Source organism: Quercus suber, unplaced genomic scaffold (genome assembly GCF_002906115.3).
Source record: "Quercus suber isolate HL8 unplaced genomic scaffold, Cork oak 2.0 scaffold_18, whole genome shotgun sequence".
Lineage (NCBI taxonomy): Eukaryota > Viridiplantae > Streptophyta > Magnoliopsida > Fagales > Fagaceae > Quercus > Quercus suber.
In genome coordinates this window covers 1,071,937-1,087,939 of record NW_027069483.1, presented here as the reverse complement: position 1 = coordinate 1,087,939, position 16,003 = coordinate 1,071,937, and the positions used below count along the sequence as shown (strand labels likewise).

The 16,003-nt window shown below is 31.5% G+C and overlaps 1 protein-coding gene and 2 long non-coding RNA genes across 3 annotated transcripts; 1 reads left to right on the top strand and 2 right to left on the bottom strand.

Moving 5' to 3' along the window:
* The first annotated feature begins 3,767 nt into the window (after positions 1 to 3,767).
* On the top strand, positions 3,768 to 4,847 carry LOC136062060 (uncharacterized). The gene is made up of 3 exons (XR_010623885.1): positions 3,768 to 3,834; positions 3,928 to 3,994; positions 4,496 to 4,847. It is a non-coding gene; the product is annotated as an uncharacterized LOC136062060 (long non-coding RNA).
* A 92-nt stretch (positions 4,848 to 4,939) lies between these two features.
* On the bottom strand, positions 4,940 to 7,349 carry LOC111987288 (uncharacterized). The gene is made up of 2 exons (XR_002880267.2): positions 6,648 to 7,349; positions 4,940 to 5,384 (listed from the first exon to the last, which is right to left on the bottom strand). It is a non-coding gene; the product is annotated as an uncharacterized LOC111987288 (long non-coding RNA).
* An 8,270-nt stretch (positions 7,350 to 15,619) lies between these two features.
* Positions 15,620 to 16,003, bottom strand: LOC111987529 (protein NIM1-INTERACTING 1). The gene has a single exon (XM_024019252.2). It carries the CDS (start codon positions 16,001 to 16,003, stop codon positions 15,620 to 15,622), a length of 384 nt encoding a protein of 127 aa, XP_023875020.1.

Sequence of the window (16,003 nt, the reverse complement as noted above, 5' to 3'; positions counted from 1 at the left end):
TTAAAATCCCCTTTACGAGTTTTGATTTCTTGTGTCTTGACACTTGAATGGAAATTTGTTAAAAATTACAACTAGAAGACTGAAACATAGATCCCAAGTCTAGTTCTAAACACATGTACATCGAGCAAGCTATAAAACCTTTCTCCCTGCAATGGGAAAAGTTTCATTAAGCTACAAGTTTATTGGTGCAATAACTAATTCAGATGGTAAAATTTCATACCATTACAGTGCTACAACCCGAAAAAAGTGTTGGCTAACTAGTATACTACCAATAACTCCCAAACACATCATGCCATGCAATACACCCATTATATATATATATATATATATATATACACACATATATATATTCTTCTAGCTTTATTAACAATTGAAACTAATAGTTCCATTGTTACAATATCCTTGGATAAAGCAAAGTTAATAATTCAACAACTCAAGTTTTATACTATTATAATAAGTGACACATAATTTCTGTTTGTGGGAATTCAAAATCTTGGAATATCTTAAATTTTACAGCATGCTGGATTTTAAAATCCCCTTTACGAGTTTTGATTTCTTGTGTCTTGACACTTGAATGGAAATTTGTTAAAAATTACAACTAGAAGACTGAAACATAGATCCCAAGTCTAGTTCTAAACACATGTACATCGAGCAAGCTATAAAACCTTTCTCCCTGCAATGGGAAAAGTTTCATTAAGCTACAAGTTTATTGGTGCAATAACTAATTCAGATGGTAAAATTTCATACCATTACAGTGCTACAACCCGAAAAAAGTGTTGGCTACAACACTACAAGAAATTTGATCTTTAGTGACGGCATATAGTCGTCACTAATGATTTAGATATCGTCGCTAATTATATTGGTGACGAAAAATGTCGTCGCTCACTTTCGTTAAACGAAAATGGTAACAAAAAAGCTTTTTAGTGACAATATTAAAGTCGTCGCAAATACAATACTATTAACGACGACAAAGTCGTTGCTAATAATGACAATTGTCATCATAAATAACTCGAGAATCCAAGACGAAATGTCTTCGCTGCTAGCTCATTAGTAGTGACGAACTCTTTTGTTGTCACTAGTAGATTATTATTAACGACGACATTTTTTGTTGTCGCTAATATGTCATTACTAGCGACAACGCTTGCTGTCGTCACTAATAATGATATATAAGTGACCACAAACATGTCATCACTAAAAATTGCATATTAGCGATGATATTTTTTGTCGTCACTAATGATATGATAAAATATTAGCCATGACATTGTCGTCGCTAATAATATTTTACATTTTTTTTCCTTTAAAATTTACATTCTAAATTTTAGATGGGTACCTGTTGGGAAATAACAAAGCACAATCCTATGCACATAATAAGAAATAATAAACTACAATTCCACACATCACAGATACTCATAGAAGCATAACAATTGCTCAATCAATAACTACTAATAAGGAAAAACAATACCCAAGTTCAATATCATATACATAATTTAAATTTAAATCTAGTGTCTCAAATACGAATCAAATAATAATACATTTTTCAAGAAGATATACAACCAAGCTTGCAATGAAATGTATCTCCCCTCAATATCATCAGTAACCCAAGGCATGCGACATTTTAACTTGAAATAAAAAAAAAATATATATATATATATATATATACTAATGTAAAAGTCAACAAGAGATAGAGAGAGAATTAGTGTTTTCCCTACAATGTACAATACACAATTCAAAATACAATTTAAGTTATTTATTGTTCATAGTATGCCACAAAAAAAGTGAAATCAATTATAACATGAGTTAGATATGTTTGAAAAAGCAAGAAATAATATAAAATTAGATTCTATACCATATTTTTATCTATAAATGGAGAAATTGACAAGAAACTCAAAGTAATTCTCCATTAGTTCTACACACTCATACTAAAAAAGATGGAAATTTTGTGAGAGATGAATGACATAGGAAGTGGTTACATTTAGATCTCAGGAGTCAAAGAATAAAACTAATCCACTTTTTTCGAGTGATCTGTGTTTTTTATTTGTTCCCTCCCTCCCCCCCCCCCAAAAAAAAGATATAAAAAATTAAACTACTTCCCTCATCCCTTGGTACATTTTGGCCACAGAGGAAATTATTGAAATACTCTAATGGAAGTGGTTTGCAGTTTTAATGAAGATATACGGATATAGTTAAATGCATGTCTTTTTAGCCTATGAATTCTCTTTATTTGTCACTTCAACAGCCTATTGAACTACATCAAATTTAAATATTATTCTAATAGCATATTGAGTATATTAGTATTAAAGAAAGAGCAATGTTAGAAACACAACTTATTGTCCAATTTTTGCCACAACTCACACAAGTTGTGAGTTGTGGTAGTGTTGGCTCACAAGTTTTTTCTACCACTTACAACTTGCCATTTGATAAATTGTGGCAAAATTTTTGCAATAAATTGTGGTGCTAACATTTTTCTTTAAAGAACTAGCTGATAAATATTGTGAATTCACTATGGTTATCACTTCAACAGCCTACAGCGCCACCATCAAATTTAAACATTATACTATTAGCATATTTAGTACATCAATATTAAAGAACTAGTTGGTGAATACTGTGAACATGATAATTAAATAAAACATGTAGCATTACAAACTAATAGACTCTTACACTTAGAAATTGAATAAATCCATTATGTAATGTGCAGTACACAATAGTTTTTTTTTCTTTTTTCTTTTTTGAAAGCAAACAATTGTTTTGAAAACAAACAATTATTTGTTTCAGTATGGCATTTGGTGCCCATAAAAAAAAAACATATATGTTCAAGTAAACTATATCCTTTAAGCATTTCTTAAGTATTGAGAATCTATTTCAATATATCCTAATTACGAAAATAATATTAAAAAATCAAACATAAAAAACTATTCAATTTCCATTAGATGTTTAACCTTACTTAAAAGAATCAATGAAAACATATTAGATTGCAACTGTGTTTTAACTTTTAAGGGGTTCTGAATCTTAGTATAAAGAAATGCAGTACCTGTAGCTACAGTTTATCATATTACATATTTATTAATTTATCATATTGTATATTTATTAATTTAATGACAAAAACAGAGAAGAAAAGTCATACCTAGGGCCCAGTTGTAGGACTTGGAGCAGACCTTAATATTAAATCTGTAAAAATTGCAAAACAAACCAACCTGATGAACTGATAAACACGAAGAAGAAGCAAAGAAAGAAAAAACATAACCAACTTAATAAACATAAAGAAGTAAAGAAAATTTTACATATTTATTAATGAGATAGGTTCAAGTTACACCTAGTGTAACTCTAAAGAGTCACACCTTTTTTAAACCATTGGATTTAAGTAGATCCAACGGTTAAAAAAATGCCCTAATTATTACAAATATTTTTATACATCTCATTAATTACCCTCATTTATTACCTGCTAAACCTATCTCTAAACCCAAAAAAAAAAAATACACGACTGACTCTCTCTCTCACACTCTACGTTAGTCTCTCTCTCTCTCTATTTTCTAAACTTGCGTTTCTCTCTCTCTATCTCCTCCTCCATTGCTATTCTACCATTGTTCCACCTCCACAGGTTGCCAGCAAAAAAAAAAAAAAAAAAAAAAAAAACCAAGCTGAACTGTTTCTATTTGTGAGTAGTCTGTTTCTATTTTTCCTTTCTTTTCTGTTGTGAGTGCTTTGTTTTTTTTTTCTTTTTTTCTTTTTTTTCTGGTCTAACTCTATGTGCTCTATGTAAATGCATTTAGAAGTTCTGACTCTATGTGAAGCCGAACTAAATGGTCTTGAATGCGTTCTATGTGAAGCCGAACTGTTGTGAGTGCTCTGTTTTTTTCCCCTTTCTTTTATGTTAGGAGTGCTTTGTTTCTGTTTCTTTTTTGGTTTGTGAGTGCTCTATTTCATTTGCAGGCAACCTTTTGTCGATGCTGTTGTAACCAAGTGCAAGCACTATTTCTGTGAGCATTGCGCATTAAAGGTATACCTTTTATTTCTGTGAGCAAGTACTACTTCAGTCAACTGTTTGTGGATTTTTAGGATGGAATTTTTTTACATTCATTTATAGAAGAAAATCATATGACACATTTAAAAATTAACCCTTTTAAATTTAAAAAAAGAAGCTGGCAACTGAGTTATAGAAAATCAGATCACACATTCATTTATGGAAGTAATTCTTATGGGACAAGCTAGAATTCTTATAGCTGTGCTAAGTTAGTAAGTCCTACTTTCTGAATTAGCTTAATCCCCTCACCCCTCCTTTTTCCCTAATATTTTCTATTTATCCAAATACTTTAGATACTATTGATCAGATGTTCTTGGGTATTGGTGACTTGGACATTATGTTTGAAGTCTTATTTATTATAGAATTGAGTTACGCTTGTTTTTTTTTTTTTCTTTGTTGTTTCAATTTGGAGCCTAATATTGGTAAAATTTTTGCATATTTTTTATTTGTGTTCATTATTTGTATTGGTTCTTATAGTTACTAAATCACAAATGGAACGTGAAGAGTTATATGATGCCCCAAACAATTTAGGACCATCAGAGCAAGAGTTACCGCTTGAAGATATTGGTGATTGTGAGTTGAAATCCAAGCCATATGTCAGAATGCAATTTGACTCCCTAACAGACCAGCAAGACTTGAGAGGAAAGCCTGTGCCACCCTTATGAAAAAGTTGACAGATCCATATCTTTTCAAATAAGCCTTAAGAGTGTTTTTTTTTTTGATGAGAAGATTTAAAAGAATTGATTCACATAAAATGCACAAGTTCAATTTGCTTTCCTTAGCCAAATTTGACACGACTTCCAATAATTGAAGGGTCCCTTCATTATAACCATGTTAATCATGAGAAGATGTACCTATATCAATGGCATTGTGACTGTCATTTAGTCTCCATCAATCCAGGGAATTCAATTGGGATGACTATAAAACCAAACCAAACCAGTAAATTTGATGCATTTAACTATAATCAAGTGTGCTTATACAAAACTTAGACATATAATTACAGATAGTTCAAGAAGTGCTGTAACCCCATGTTTGAACGACTATAGACTAGTTCAAAAGTGAATTAATGTGGAACTAGTTTTTACAAACAATCAAATCATTACACGTGTATATAAATCACAGCTAACAATTAAAAACTAATCCTAAAACTACAGGTATAGCTACTTTAAGTTACTACACTGTCTGCTCTGTTCACTACACTTTTTACTGCAATGTCTACACTGTTGTTTAGGTAGTCTTGGCTTGAACTCTTCCAATGCATTGTTATGGCATTCTGCCTCTTTGCCTGAGTCTTTGTCTTGATACACTCCAATACCATGAGCAAAAAGCCTTTCCCCATATGTATAAGACCTTGCACAATTCGCACCTGTAAAAGAGGCAAAGGAAATCCATCATTTTCATAGTACATATAAAAAAATACTCCATGAAATAATGTCTAGAAAAGTATAAGGAATTCAATAGAAGCATTACACAGAATTGACTATTATTGTTATTGGAAGATTAGTTCCAGAACCATATATTTCTTTTATGCTAGAAATAGTTGAGTTCTCATCAATCCATTCAGGAACAATGTACCCAAGATTGTAGTGTGGGCAGGGTTAGTCATTTTACATTGCTCCATTGCTAAATATGTATGGTTGAGCACTACCCAAAAATACACTCTTGAATCCAATTCCTATAAAGCATAAAATAAGCTAATTAGAGCCACAACATCACATATCCTGCCCAACCAATAGCTTAAAGGAAAACAAAAAAAATCAGTTTTATCTAAATTCTAATAGGTTCATACTTCCAACAGCTTACTTGAATATTATTATTAACTAGTAATCATCATTAAAATTGTGCATAAATGATATAACCATAGTAAGGTTGGCATAGAAGTGATTTGAGTAGAAACATAGTAAAATTGAAGCTAAGACATAAGAGAGGTTAACTGCTGCAAAATCAAATTCCAAGCAACATAAGAGAGGTTAACTAAGTGGCCCTCATGTCCAAGTGGCAATAATTGTGGATGGGCAAAAATACTACATCTATAAATATAAAGAACACTTCGAAATACAATAATAAACAGCCACCAATCACACATTTACCACCTCTCTAACATCAAAATAAGCCTAAAAAAAAAAAAACACAAAATCATCTAACCAAATGTTGTCCTCACCACATATATCTCAAATTCACTTTGCACATTGTAGTGCATGTATACGCAGGTGCCAAAATGATCATACCACTAATCTTGATCATATCTAAGCAAAAAATATAACTTCTAGCATGATCTAGAAATAGGCAAGTTTCATGAAAAGACCATACCCAAATTTTTTAAAATGGAAAAAAAAAAAAAATTCATTGGGGCATTTTATCAAACAGTTGGAGCACAAAAGGAATGAACTGAAGTTGTGTAATCAATTGGCCATGAATTCCTAATTACCCTACAAAAATCACTCAAGATACACCATTTTATCAAGGACTTAAGTGTAATTATCAAATAGATCAACATGATTATCAAAGGGAATCAAAGAAAAGCAAATAATTAAAAAATAAAGAACATCTATGGTAGAACATTTTATTTTATGGGGCAAGAAAATCCTAGAATTTCATTTGGCCAAAAAGATGGGGAAAGTGGACTCACCTCGGACGGCGATGAGTGGGTAGTGCCCAAGTCTCCATTGCTGCTGAGTGGGAAGTCAGAAATGATGACCCAACTTCGGCAGAAAAACATCTTGTTTGGCATTGGGGGAAAATGACCCAAAACCCATTGAAGACAATTGTGAATTTTCTCTCAACAGTGTTCGGCTTGTTTTTTTTTTTTATTTTCTTTCTTCTTTTATTGCCGGCAACCTGTGGAGGTGGAAGTGGAGGAGCAATGGAGGAGGAGATAAAGAGAGAGAAAGGCAGGTTTAGAAAAGAGAGAAAGTGTGTACCGGGAAAAAAAACAAAGAGAGAGAGAGAAACTAACGGAGAGACAAACGGAGAGAGACTGATGTAGAGTGTGAGAGAGAGTCAGACGTGTATTTTCTTTTTTGGGTTTAGAGATTGGTTTAGCAGGTAATAAATGTGGGTAATTAATGAGATGTTATTAAAAATATTTGTAATAATTAGGACATTTTTTTAACCGTTGGATCTACTTAAATCCAATAGTTTAAAAAATGTGTAACTTGAACCTATCTCTTTATTAATTTATCATATTTTATATATATATTTATATATATTAATTTAATGACAAAAATAAAGAAGAAAAGTCATACCTAAGGGCTAGGGCCTACTAATAGGACTTTCAGCAAACCTTCGTATCAAAATGTTGAAAATTTGGAAAGCAAAACTTGATAAACGTGAAGAAGAATTAAAGAGCAAAGAAAAACTGAAAAGCAAACCCAAGAGATAATACTAGCTGAGAAAACAACCAACTGAGTGATTGAGAAAAATATGGGGATAATGCACTTTAGATCCGTTACGTTCGGTTGTGCTCTCTTCTTCTTTTTTTTTCTTTTTCTTTTTTTCTTTTTTAAACTACATCTCATGAGTTATTTTGACAGAAACTATATAATAATGCTAGTAATACAAACTATTTTATAAAAAAAATTTACAAACTGTTGATGTGGTAAGTGATTATTGGTAAATACAAAAATGATATTAATAGTAAATCTAGATGAAAACCAATAAAAAATTAACTATATTAATATTTTGTTACAGTATTATAAAATAGTTTATAACTGTAGCATTTAATAAAGTAAAAATATTATAAAATAGTTTTCTTTTGACTTTTAATGGTAAAAAGCTAAAAGTAAATGAGGTTTGCTTTTTGTACGTAACTTGTGGCAGTGTGCCTTCTGACACACCCACATGAATTGTTATAAAATTTTGAGATTTCATTTTTGTTTTTTTTTTTCCTAATTCAAAGAAGTTTCAAACGGCATTTTAACTTTTAATAAGTGAAAAAAAGTTTTTGTACTGTCAAACTTTTTTTTTTTTTTTGGGGTTAACACTGTCAAACTTTATTGACTATGATATTATTATTATTAAATAAGTAGGAACATCAATTCTCTAATATTATTAATATTACCTAGTTGAAATTTTAACTAGAGATTAACATTTTAAATGAGATAAAGATTTATAAATTTAAATTTTTTAATAAATTATATGAATTTTGGTTATATATATATATATATATAATAGCGGTATATCCAAAGTAGTACACCAGTATTGAAATATCTCGTTCCTTTGGCTAAACCAGTATGGCCTCTGGTACGAGATTAACTCCCTTGGTAGCATTACTCAAAACTATATCTATTGTGGCATTTGTTTGTCACAATAGGCCATATATTATGAAAGATTACATTGCCTTCATAGAAACACAATATTGTGACAACTATTATGCTTCATCACAATAAGGTTTTTATTTTTTTATTTTTGCTAATAAATTTTATTGGTGAGGATATAATAATTTGTGAATTGACAAATTTCATTATTTTGGCTCATATATCATGTATTATCACTTCTGGGTTTAATCAATTTGAATATGTATGTTATAAATATATGTTAATTTGATTTATTTAGTTAGTTTTTCTAAATATTATTGCATAGTTGATGATTAAATTGGTTATTAGTTGAATATATTATGATTTTATAATGAATATACCATTCATATATGTCTATCCATAATTTTATTAAGTATTTGTGTATCTTACGATACATGATATAGGTACACAACACATTTCCATCACGTGCCATACTTAGATTTGGAATCTAACTATTGGATTTGAAGAGTGTAATGAAAGGTTAATTCTAGTGAATTATGGTTACAATCGAACGGTTGGATTTAGAGAAATGCGTGGTCAAAGTTTAGTTAAAGTTAGTCAAACCCGGTCAAACTTAATAGATGGTCTCGAGACCACTGGACTTGGTGAAATTCATATTATTCAAATCTTGGTTATTGGGATTGAAGAGTATTGTGACATATTTGTGTTGATGAAATTTAAGACCAATTAGATGGTCATATTGAGAGAACATAGCCATATAGGCACATAACACATGTCCATAACACACCATACTTAGATTTGAAATCTAACCGTTGGATTTAAAGAGTGCAATGAAAGTTTAATTATCGTAAATTATGGTTACAATCAAACGGTTGGATTTAGAGAAAGATGTGATCAAAGTTTAGTTAAAGTTGATCAAATCCAATCAAACTTAATAAATCGTCCCGAGACCAATGGACTTGGTGAAATTCATATTCAAATCTGGATCATTAAGATTGAAGAGTATGGTGACATATTGGTATTGGTGAAATTTGAGACCAATTGGATGGTAGAATGAGATAACATAAACGTACAAATACACAACACATGTCCATCACAACCATACTTAGATTTGAAATATAACCATTGGATTCGAAGAGTGTAATGAAAGGTCAATTCTGGTGAATTATGGTCACAATCAAACGGTTGGATTTAGAGAAATGCGTGGTCAAAGTTTAGTTAAAGTTGGTCAAACCCGGTCAAACTTAATGGATGGTCCCGAGACCACTAGACTTGGTGAAATTCATATTCAAATCTTGGTTATTGGGATTGAAGAGTATTGCAACATATTGGTGTTGATGAAATTTAAGACCAATTAGATGGTTAGATTGAGAGAACATAGACATATAGGCACACAACACATCTCCATAGCACACCATACTTAGGTTTGAAATCTAACCATTAGATTTGAAGAGTGCAATGAAAGTTTAATTCTCGTAAATTATGGTTACAATTAAACAATTGGATTTAGAGAAAGATGCGATCAAAGTTTAGTTAAAGTTGATCAAACTCAGTCAAACTTAAAAAATAGTCCCGAGACCACTGGACTTAGTGAAATTCATATTCAAATCTGGATCATTGAGATTGAAGCGTATGGTGACATATTGGTGTTGGTGAAATTTGAGACCAATTGGATGGTTAGATTGAGATAACATAAACATACAGGTACATGTCCATCAAAACCATACTTAGATTTGAAATATAATTGTTGGATTCGAAGAGTGTAATGAAATGTCAATTCTGGTGAATTATGGTCACAATCAAACGGTTGGATTTAGAGAAAAGCACGGTCAAAGTTTAATTAAAGTTGGTCAAACTCAGTCAAACTTAATAGATAGTCCCGAGACCATTGGACTTGATGATATTCAAATTCAAATCTTGATCATTGAGATAGAAGAGTATGGTGACATATTGATGTTGGTGAAATTTTAAATCAAATGGATGGTCAGATTGAGAGAACATAGTCATACAAGTACACAACATATGTCCATCACGCGCTATACTTAGATTTGAAATTTAACAGCCGGATTTGAAGAGTGTAATGAAAGGTTAATTCTCATAAATTACGATCACAATCAAACGGTTGGATTTAGAGAAAGGTACGGTCAAAGTTTAGTTAAAATTGGTCAAATCCGGTCAAACTTAATAGATATTCTTAAGACCATTAGACTTGGTGAAATTCATTTTCAAATCTCAATCATTGGGATTGAAGAGTATGGTGACATATTGGTGTTGGTGAAATTTAAGACCAATTTGATGGTCAGGTTGAGAGAACATAGCCATACAGGTACACGATACATGTCCATCACGCGTCATACTTAGATTTGAAATCTTACTGTTGGATTTGAAGAGTGTAATGAAAGGTTAATTTTCATAAATTATGGTCACAATCAAACGGTTGGATTTAGAGAAAGGCGCGGTCAAAATTTAGTTAAAATTGGCCAAACCTAATCAAACTTAATAGATGGTCCCGAGACCACTAGACTTGATGATATTCAAATTCAAATCTTAATCATCGAGATAGAAGAGTATGGTGACATATTGATGTTGGTGAAATTTAAAACCAAATGGATGGTCAGATTGAGAGAACATAGTCATACAGTTACACAATATATGTCCATCACGCGCCATACTTAGATTTGAAATCTAACAGTTGGATTTGAAGAGTGTAATGAAAGGTTAATTCTTATAAATTATGGTCACAATCAAACGGTTGGATTTAGAGAAAGGTATGGTTAAAGTTTAGTTAAAGTTGGTCAAATCCGGTCAAACTTAATAGATGTTACTAAGACCACTAGACTTGGTGAAATTTATTTTCAAATCTCGATCATTGGGATTGAAGAGTATGGTGACATATTGATGTTGATGAAATTTAAGACCAATTGGATGGTTAGATTGAGAGAACATAGTCATACAGGTACACAATACATGTCCATCACGCGTCAGACTTAGATTTGAAATCTAACCGTTGGATTTGAAGAGTGTAATAAAAGGTTCATTCTGGTGAATTATGGTTACAATCAAATGGTTGGATTTAGAGAAAGGCACGGTCAAAGTTTAGTTAAAGTTGGTCAAATTCGGTCAAACTTAATAGATGGTCCTGAGACCACTGGACTTGGTGAAACTAGGTTCATGGGAAGGTTTTTAGTGGATTATTGGGTATTGGAATTGTTGATAGAAAATGTCAATGAAGAAATAATTTTGAAATATGATGAACATCATGTTAACATTGACTTAGGTAAAGTTGATTGGGCAAAATGATGAAAAAAATTATTATTTTGGCTCATATATCATGTATTATTACTTCTGATTTTAAATAATTTGAATATGTATGTTATAAATATATTTTAATTTGATTTATTTAGTTACTTTTGGTAAATATTATTGCATAACTAATGATTGAATTGGCTATTAGTTGAATATATTATGAATTTATAAATTCATAATATTTATAATGAATTTATTAGTTTGGTAAATATTGACTAATACCTTTCTTATGACATATGATACAAAAAAATCAAAAATTGATTCACGATACGATTTTCATTTTGATAATTATAGGTGTTAGTCAGTATTTTGAATGGAATCAGAACCTTCTTAATTTTTGTTATTTTATTGGTTTCGAGTTTCAAAATTTTTGTTATTTTATTGGTTTCGAGTTTCAAATGGATAACATTATGGTTTGAGAGTATTCTGAAGCAATAAAACCTCCCTTCTCTCTCTCTCTCTCTCTCTTTACGAATTTGAGAATTTTAAATTACTTTGTAGGTTTCAAGGTTATTTTGGTCATTATTTAAGTTTGGGGGTATTTTGGTCATTTTGATGAGGCTAATGGTATTTTAATCATTTCAAATATACTAAAGGAATTTATGTCATTTTAAATATTTTAAGAGGCATTTGGAGGATTTGATAAATAAAAAATATGTCAAAATTATTTTAGCCACATATTAGTGACAACAATCTTTGTCTTCATTAAAGATCCCATATAGCGACGACTTGATTCGTTGCTAATATATAATCTACTTCCCTCCAATAATTCACACCACTTTTTGATAGTGAAAAATTTTCCCTCCATTATATTTTGGTATATATATTTGTAACAACATGTTGTGTCGTTGCTACAAGGTGATTATCAGAAACGACAAATTATATCGTCACTAATAGCCTTCTACTAGCAACGACCAATGTGTCATCACTAATAAATAAAGTATATATATAATATATATTTACTATATATTTTTGGCCACATATCTGGGACAATACACAAGGTCATCACTAAAGATGATTATTAGTGACGATAGATGTTGTCGTTAAAATAAACCTTATTTTAGCGACGTAAATGTCATCGCTACAAAATTTATTGTCATTGCTAAAAGTTTCCCTCCATTTTCGAAAAGTAAATAAAATTCCCTCCATGGCGTTAGCGACGACTTATTAGCAACTACCTTTGTGTCATCGCTACTATGCACTTATTAGCGATGACCATATATTATCGTCACTAATGTGTGCCTAATAGTGACGATTTTTTGGTTGTCGCTAAAACATTGGTTGCAAAAGACCAAAATTCTTGTAGTGCAATTTAATTCATCCCAAACAATCCAAAGGTATAGGAATCTTCCTTACTCAATCCTTGATGTCCTCTTCAAGATTTGTCATGATTTGAGTAAGAGCTAGTTACATTTGCGCTATAACCTAAAAGGACTAGACAAGTTAATATTAATTAATATTTTTCATAATCGTTTATATAGTCTAGATCTATCTAGTAAACACTCGCTATAAGACTTAGTATTTGCTCGCACATCACACATTGATACAATCAAATCAAATCTACACAATCTACGATATCACAAAGTCAGGTTGGTAATGCCATGTGACCTAAGGATACCACAATGCAACGTGAGTTCTAAAAAATGTTAGAGATTTAAACAAGGCAAATTGTGATACCCAAATAGAATAGATTATATTAGTGATAAATTTTATATTGGATATTTATTATGTCAATCCAATTATATATATAACCAATTATACCAAGCCCTAGTTAAAGCTGTTAGGACATATGTGATTTGATGTTAGGAACATATGTCAATATTTTATGTAAGTGGCTAATCCTTTGACAAAACGCACTTTACTTGTAATCTGGTAGATCTAGGACATGGTTAATGCTTCAAGAAACAAGGTTTCAAGTTCAAGTGTTAAACCATGTAAGTTTGTCTAAGAAACAAGTAAAGAAGTGTTGGATTTTAAAACTCAACAGCTAGCTCAATAGATACCCTATCTGTTGAGATTTTTGAAAAACAGATTTTCAGTTCTATTTTGCATCCAATCCATGAGTATATGTTTAGGCTTTCTTTTCTCTTTCTCACAATCCTAAACATATATAAGGATTGTTTTAAGGGCCGTTAAAGGTTGCTCAAGTGTGAAGCAAAGTTGTGTTCATGCAAATTGTGACTGGAGACAGAATTTGTCCTAGTTTATCATTCTCTTGAAGAAGCTGCTATGTTTGTACACCTTAGAGTTTTGTGACCAAGGAACTTGATCTTCATCGTGTGATGAACTGAAAAATTTTGCAGTCAACATCTTTATTAAGTTGGTGATTAAGTCGCGTACTGGAATCCACGCATATATTGGTTAGTCACGTACTGAGAGTTGTGCATTAAAAATGAGAGATTGTCACTACAGAACAAGTCCAATTAGGTATTGGGGTAAGAGTTCAACTATAGGTTGGTATAAGATACTGGAATTCCTTTACTTGTAACCGCTTGTTTTGATAATAATGGATTTTCGGGAGTAATGACCTTAAAATCACCCGGTGGGATTTTTGTCGTATATGTTTTTCCCATTCGTAAACAAATCATCGTGTCAATTTATTTTTCGCTGCATTTAGTTAATTGGTGATTTGTTTATGCTACCAGGCATTTTGCATATTAATTAAATTAATTAATTAACTTGACTAAATCAATTGATTAATTTATCACAATGGGTCAATACATTCTTGGCCTATCAAAATTTTTACTAATCATTTTGGACTATAGCATAAATGTGACTAGTGCTTCTTCAAGAAGTCAGGAGAGAGAGAGAGAGAGAGAGAGAGAGAGAGAGAGAGAGAGAGAGAGAGAGAGAGAGAGAGAGAGAGGAGAGAGAGAGAGAGAGAGGAGTGTCCATGTAGTTTATAGTGTCATTATATCTCCAAGGGACCAAGACGCAGTAGAGAGAAAATATGACAACTAATTCATTGAGTAAAATTTCTTACCATTATAAAATAGAGAGTTGTCCACATAGGATCAATTGTGACTCCAAGACCCAAAAGAGAGAGAATCACGCACACACTATGTTTATAACATAATTGTTAAATAATGAATCTCAAAAGATGAAAGAGTTGAAACATAGAAAAAGAAGTAAAATAATCACACGTGTTTATCATACCAAATAAATCTCAAAGGAAAAAGAATTAAAACAAGTAAAGAAAAGAGAAAAAAAAAACATGTGTTTGTTATGTAACTAAATTAGTCTTTGAAAGAAAAAGAGGTCAAGCACACACCCAAAAGAAACGCCACAGAGAGAGAGAGAGAGAGAGAGAGAGAGAGAGAGAGAGAGAGAGAGAGAGAGAGAGAGAGAGAGAGAGAGAGAGAGAGAGAGAGAGAGAGACTTTTGTCGTCGAATAAAAAATGTAGAGTTCAATTCCAATTATACCAAAAATCAATTGATATCTTAATTTGATGAAAAATAGCAATCATTAAAAGTAAACATTATATGAAAAAAAAAAATAATATATATATATATATATATATATTAACTTTACACATTGGCCCCTAGGAAAATAGTCCGGCTTTGCCATTGGCTATAGGTTGAAATTATATTTAGAAAAGTTAATTTGTTATATAATTAAGTGGACACATATTCCATTAATTTCACTGAAGTAGTTGATAAGCAAGTAATTTGCTTATTTGGTGTTCTTACTTTTTTGTAAATTAAGAAGAATTTTATGCAACAAAAAAATTTGATGGTTGTCCAAAAAAGAAATAAATATATAAATAAAAGGACCTAGACGTCGATTTCATACATTTATCAATTCTACAAACGTAATTGATTGTGGGACAAAAGTAAAATGTCACCAAATGCATATACTGCATAATGATTGTGTTTCTACAAGGCACATGATCAAATGGTAAGTGCTGCAAGCAATACAGTATTTTAAAATACCCTTCTCACCTTCAAAATATGGTTGATTGGAATTGGAACAAAGCCACTTCCAGTTTCAACATGTAATCATCACCACCCTGTATTCCAAACTTTGGTCCAACATAGACTAGAGTGAAAGCCTTAGGTCTAAGCTTTCTTTGTCATTTCCTTTCTGATCATCAGCTCCTCCTCCTCTTTGAGAAGAACCCACTAAGGTCACGGTCACAGGAGGTTTCTTGAACTCAGCTGCTACACCCTCTTCCAGGAAATCTTCATGTTGGAACGAGGGCTTCCAAACTGCAATTTGCTTCTTATCTTCCTCAGCAACATTTCTCTTCTTTCTCTGGCTGTTCATTGCAATATTATTCGAGCTATTTATTAAATGCTCACGTGCCTCACGAATACTTTTGATAAGAGCAAAGAACTGGTCAATTTTTTGCTCTTCATCCTCTTCTTCTACTTCATCATCATGGCAAATCTTTCTCTTCTTGCTTGAAGTTGCACCCTCCAT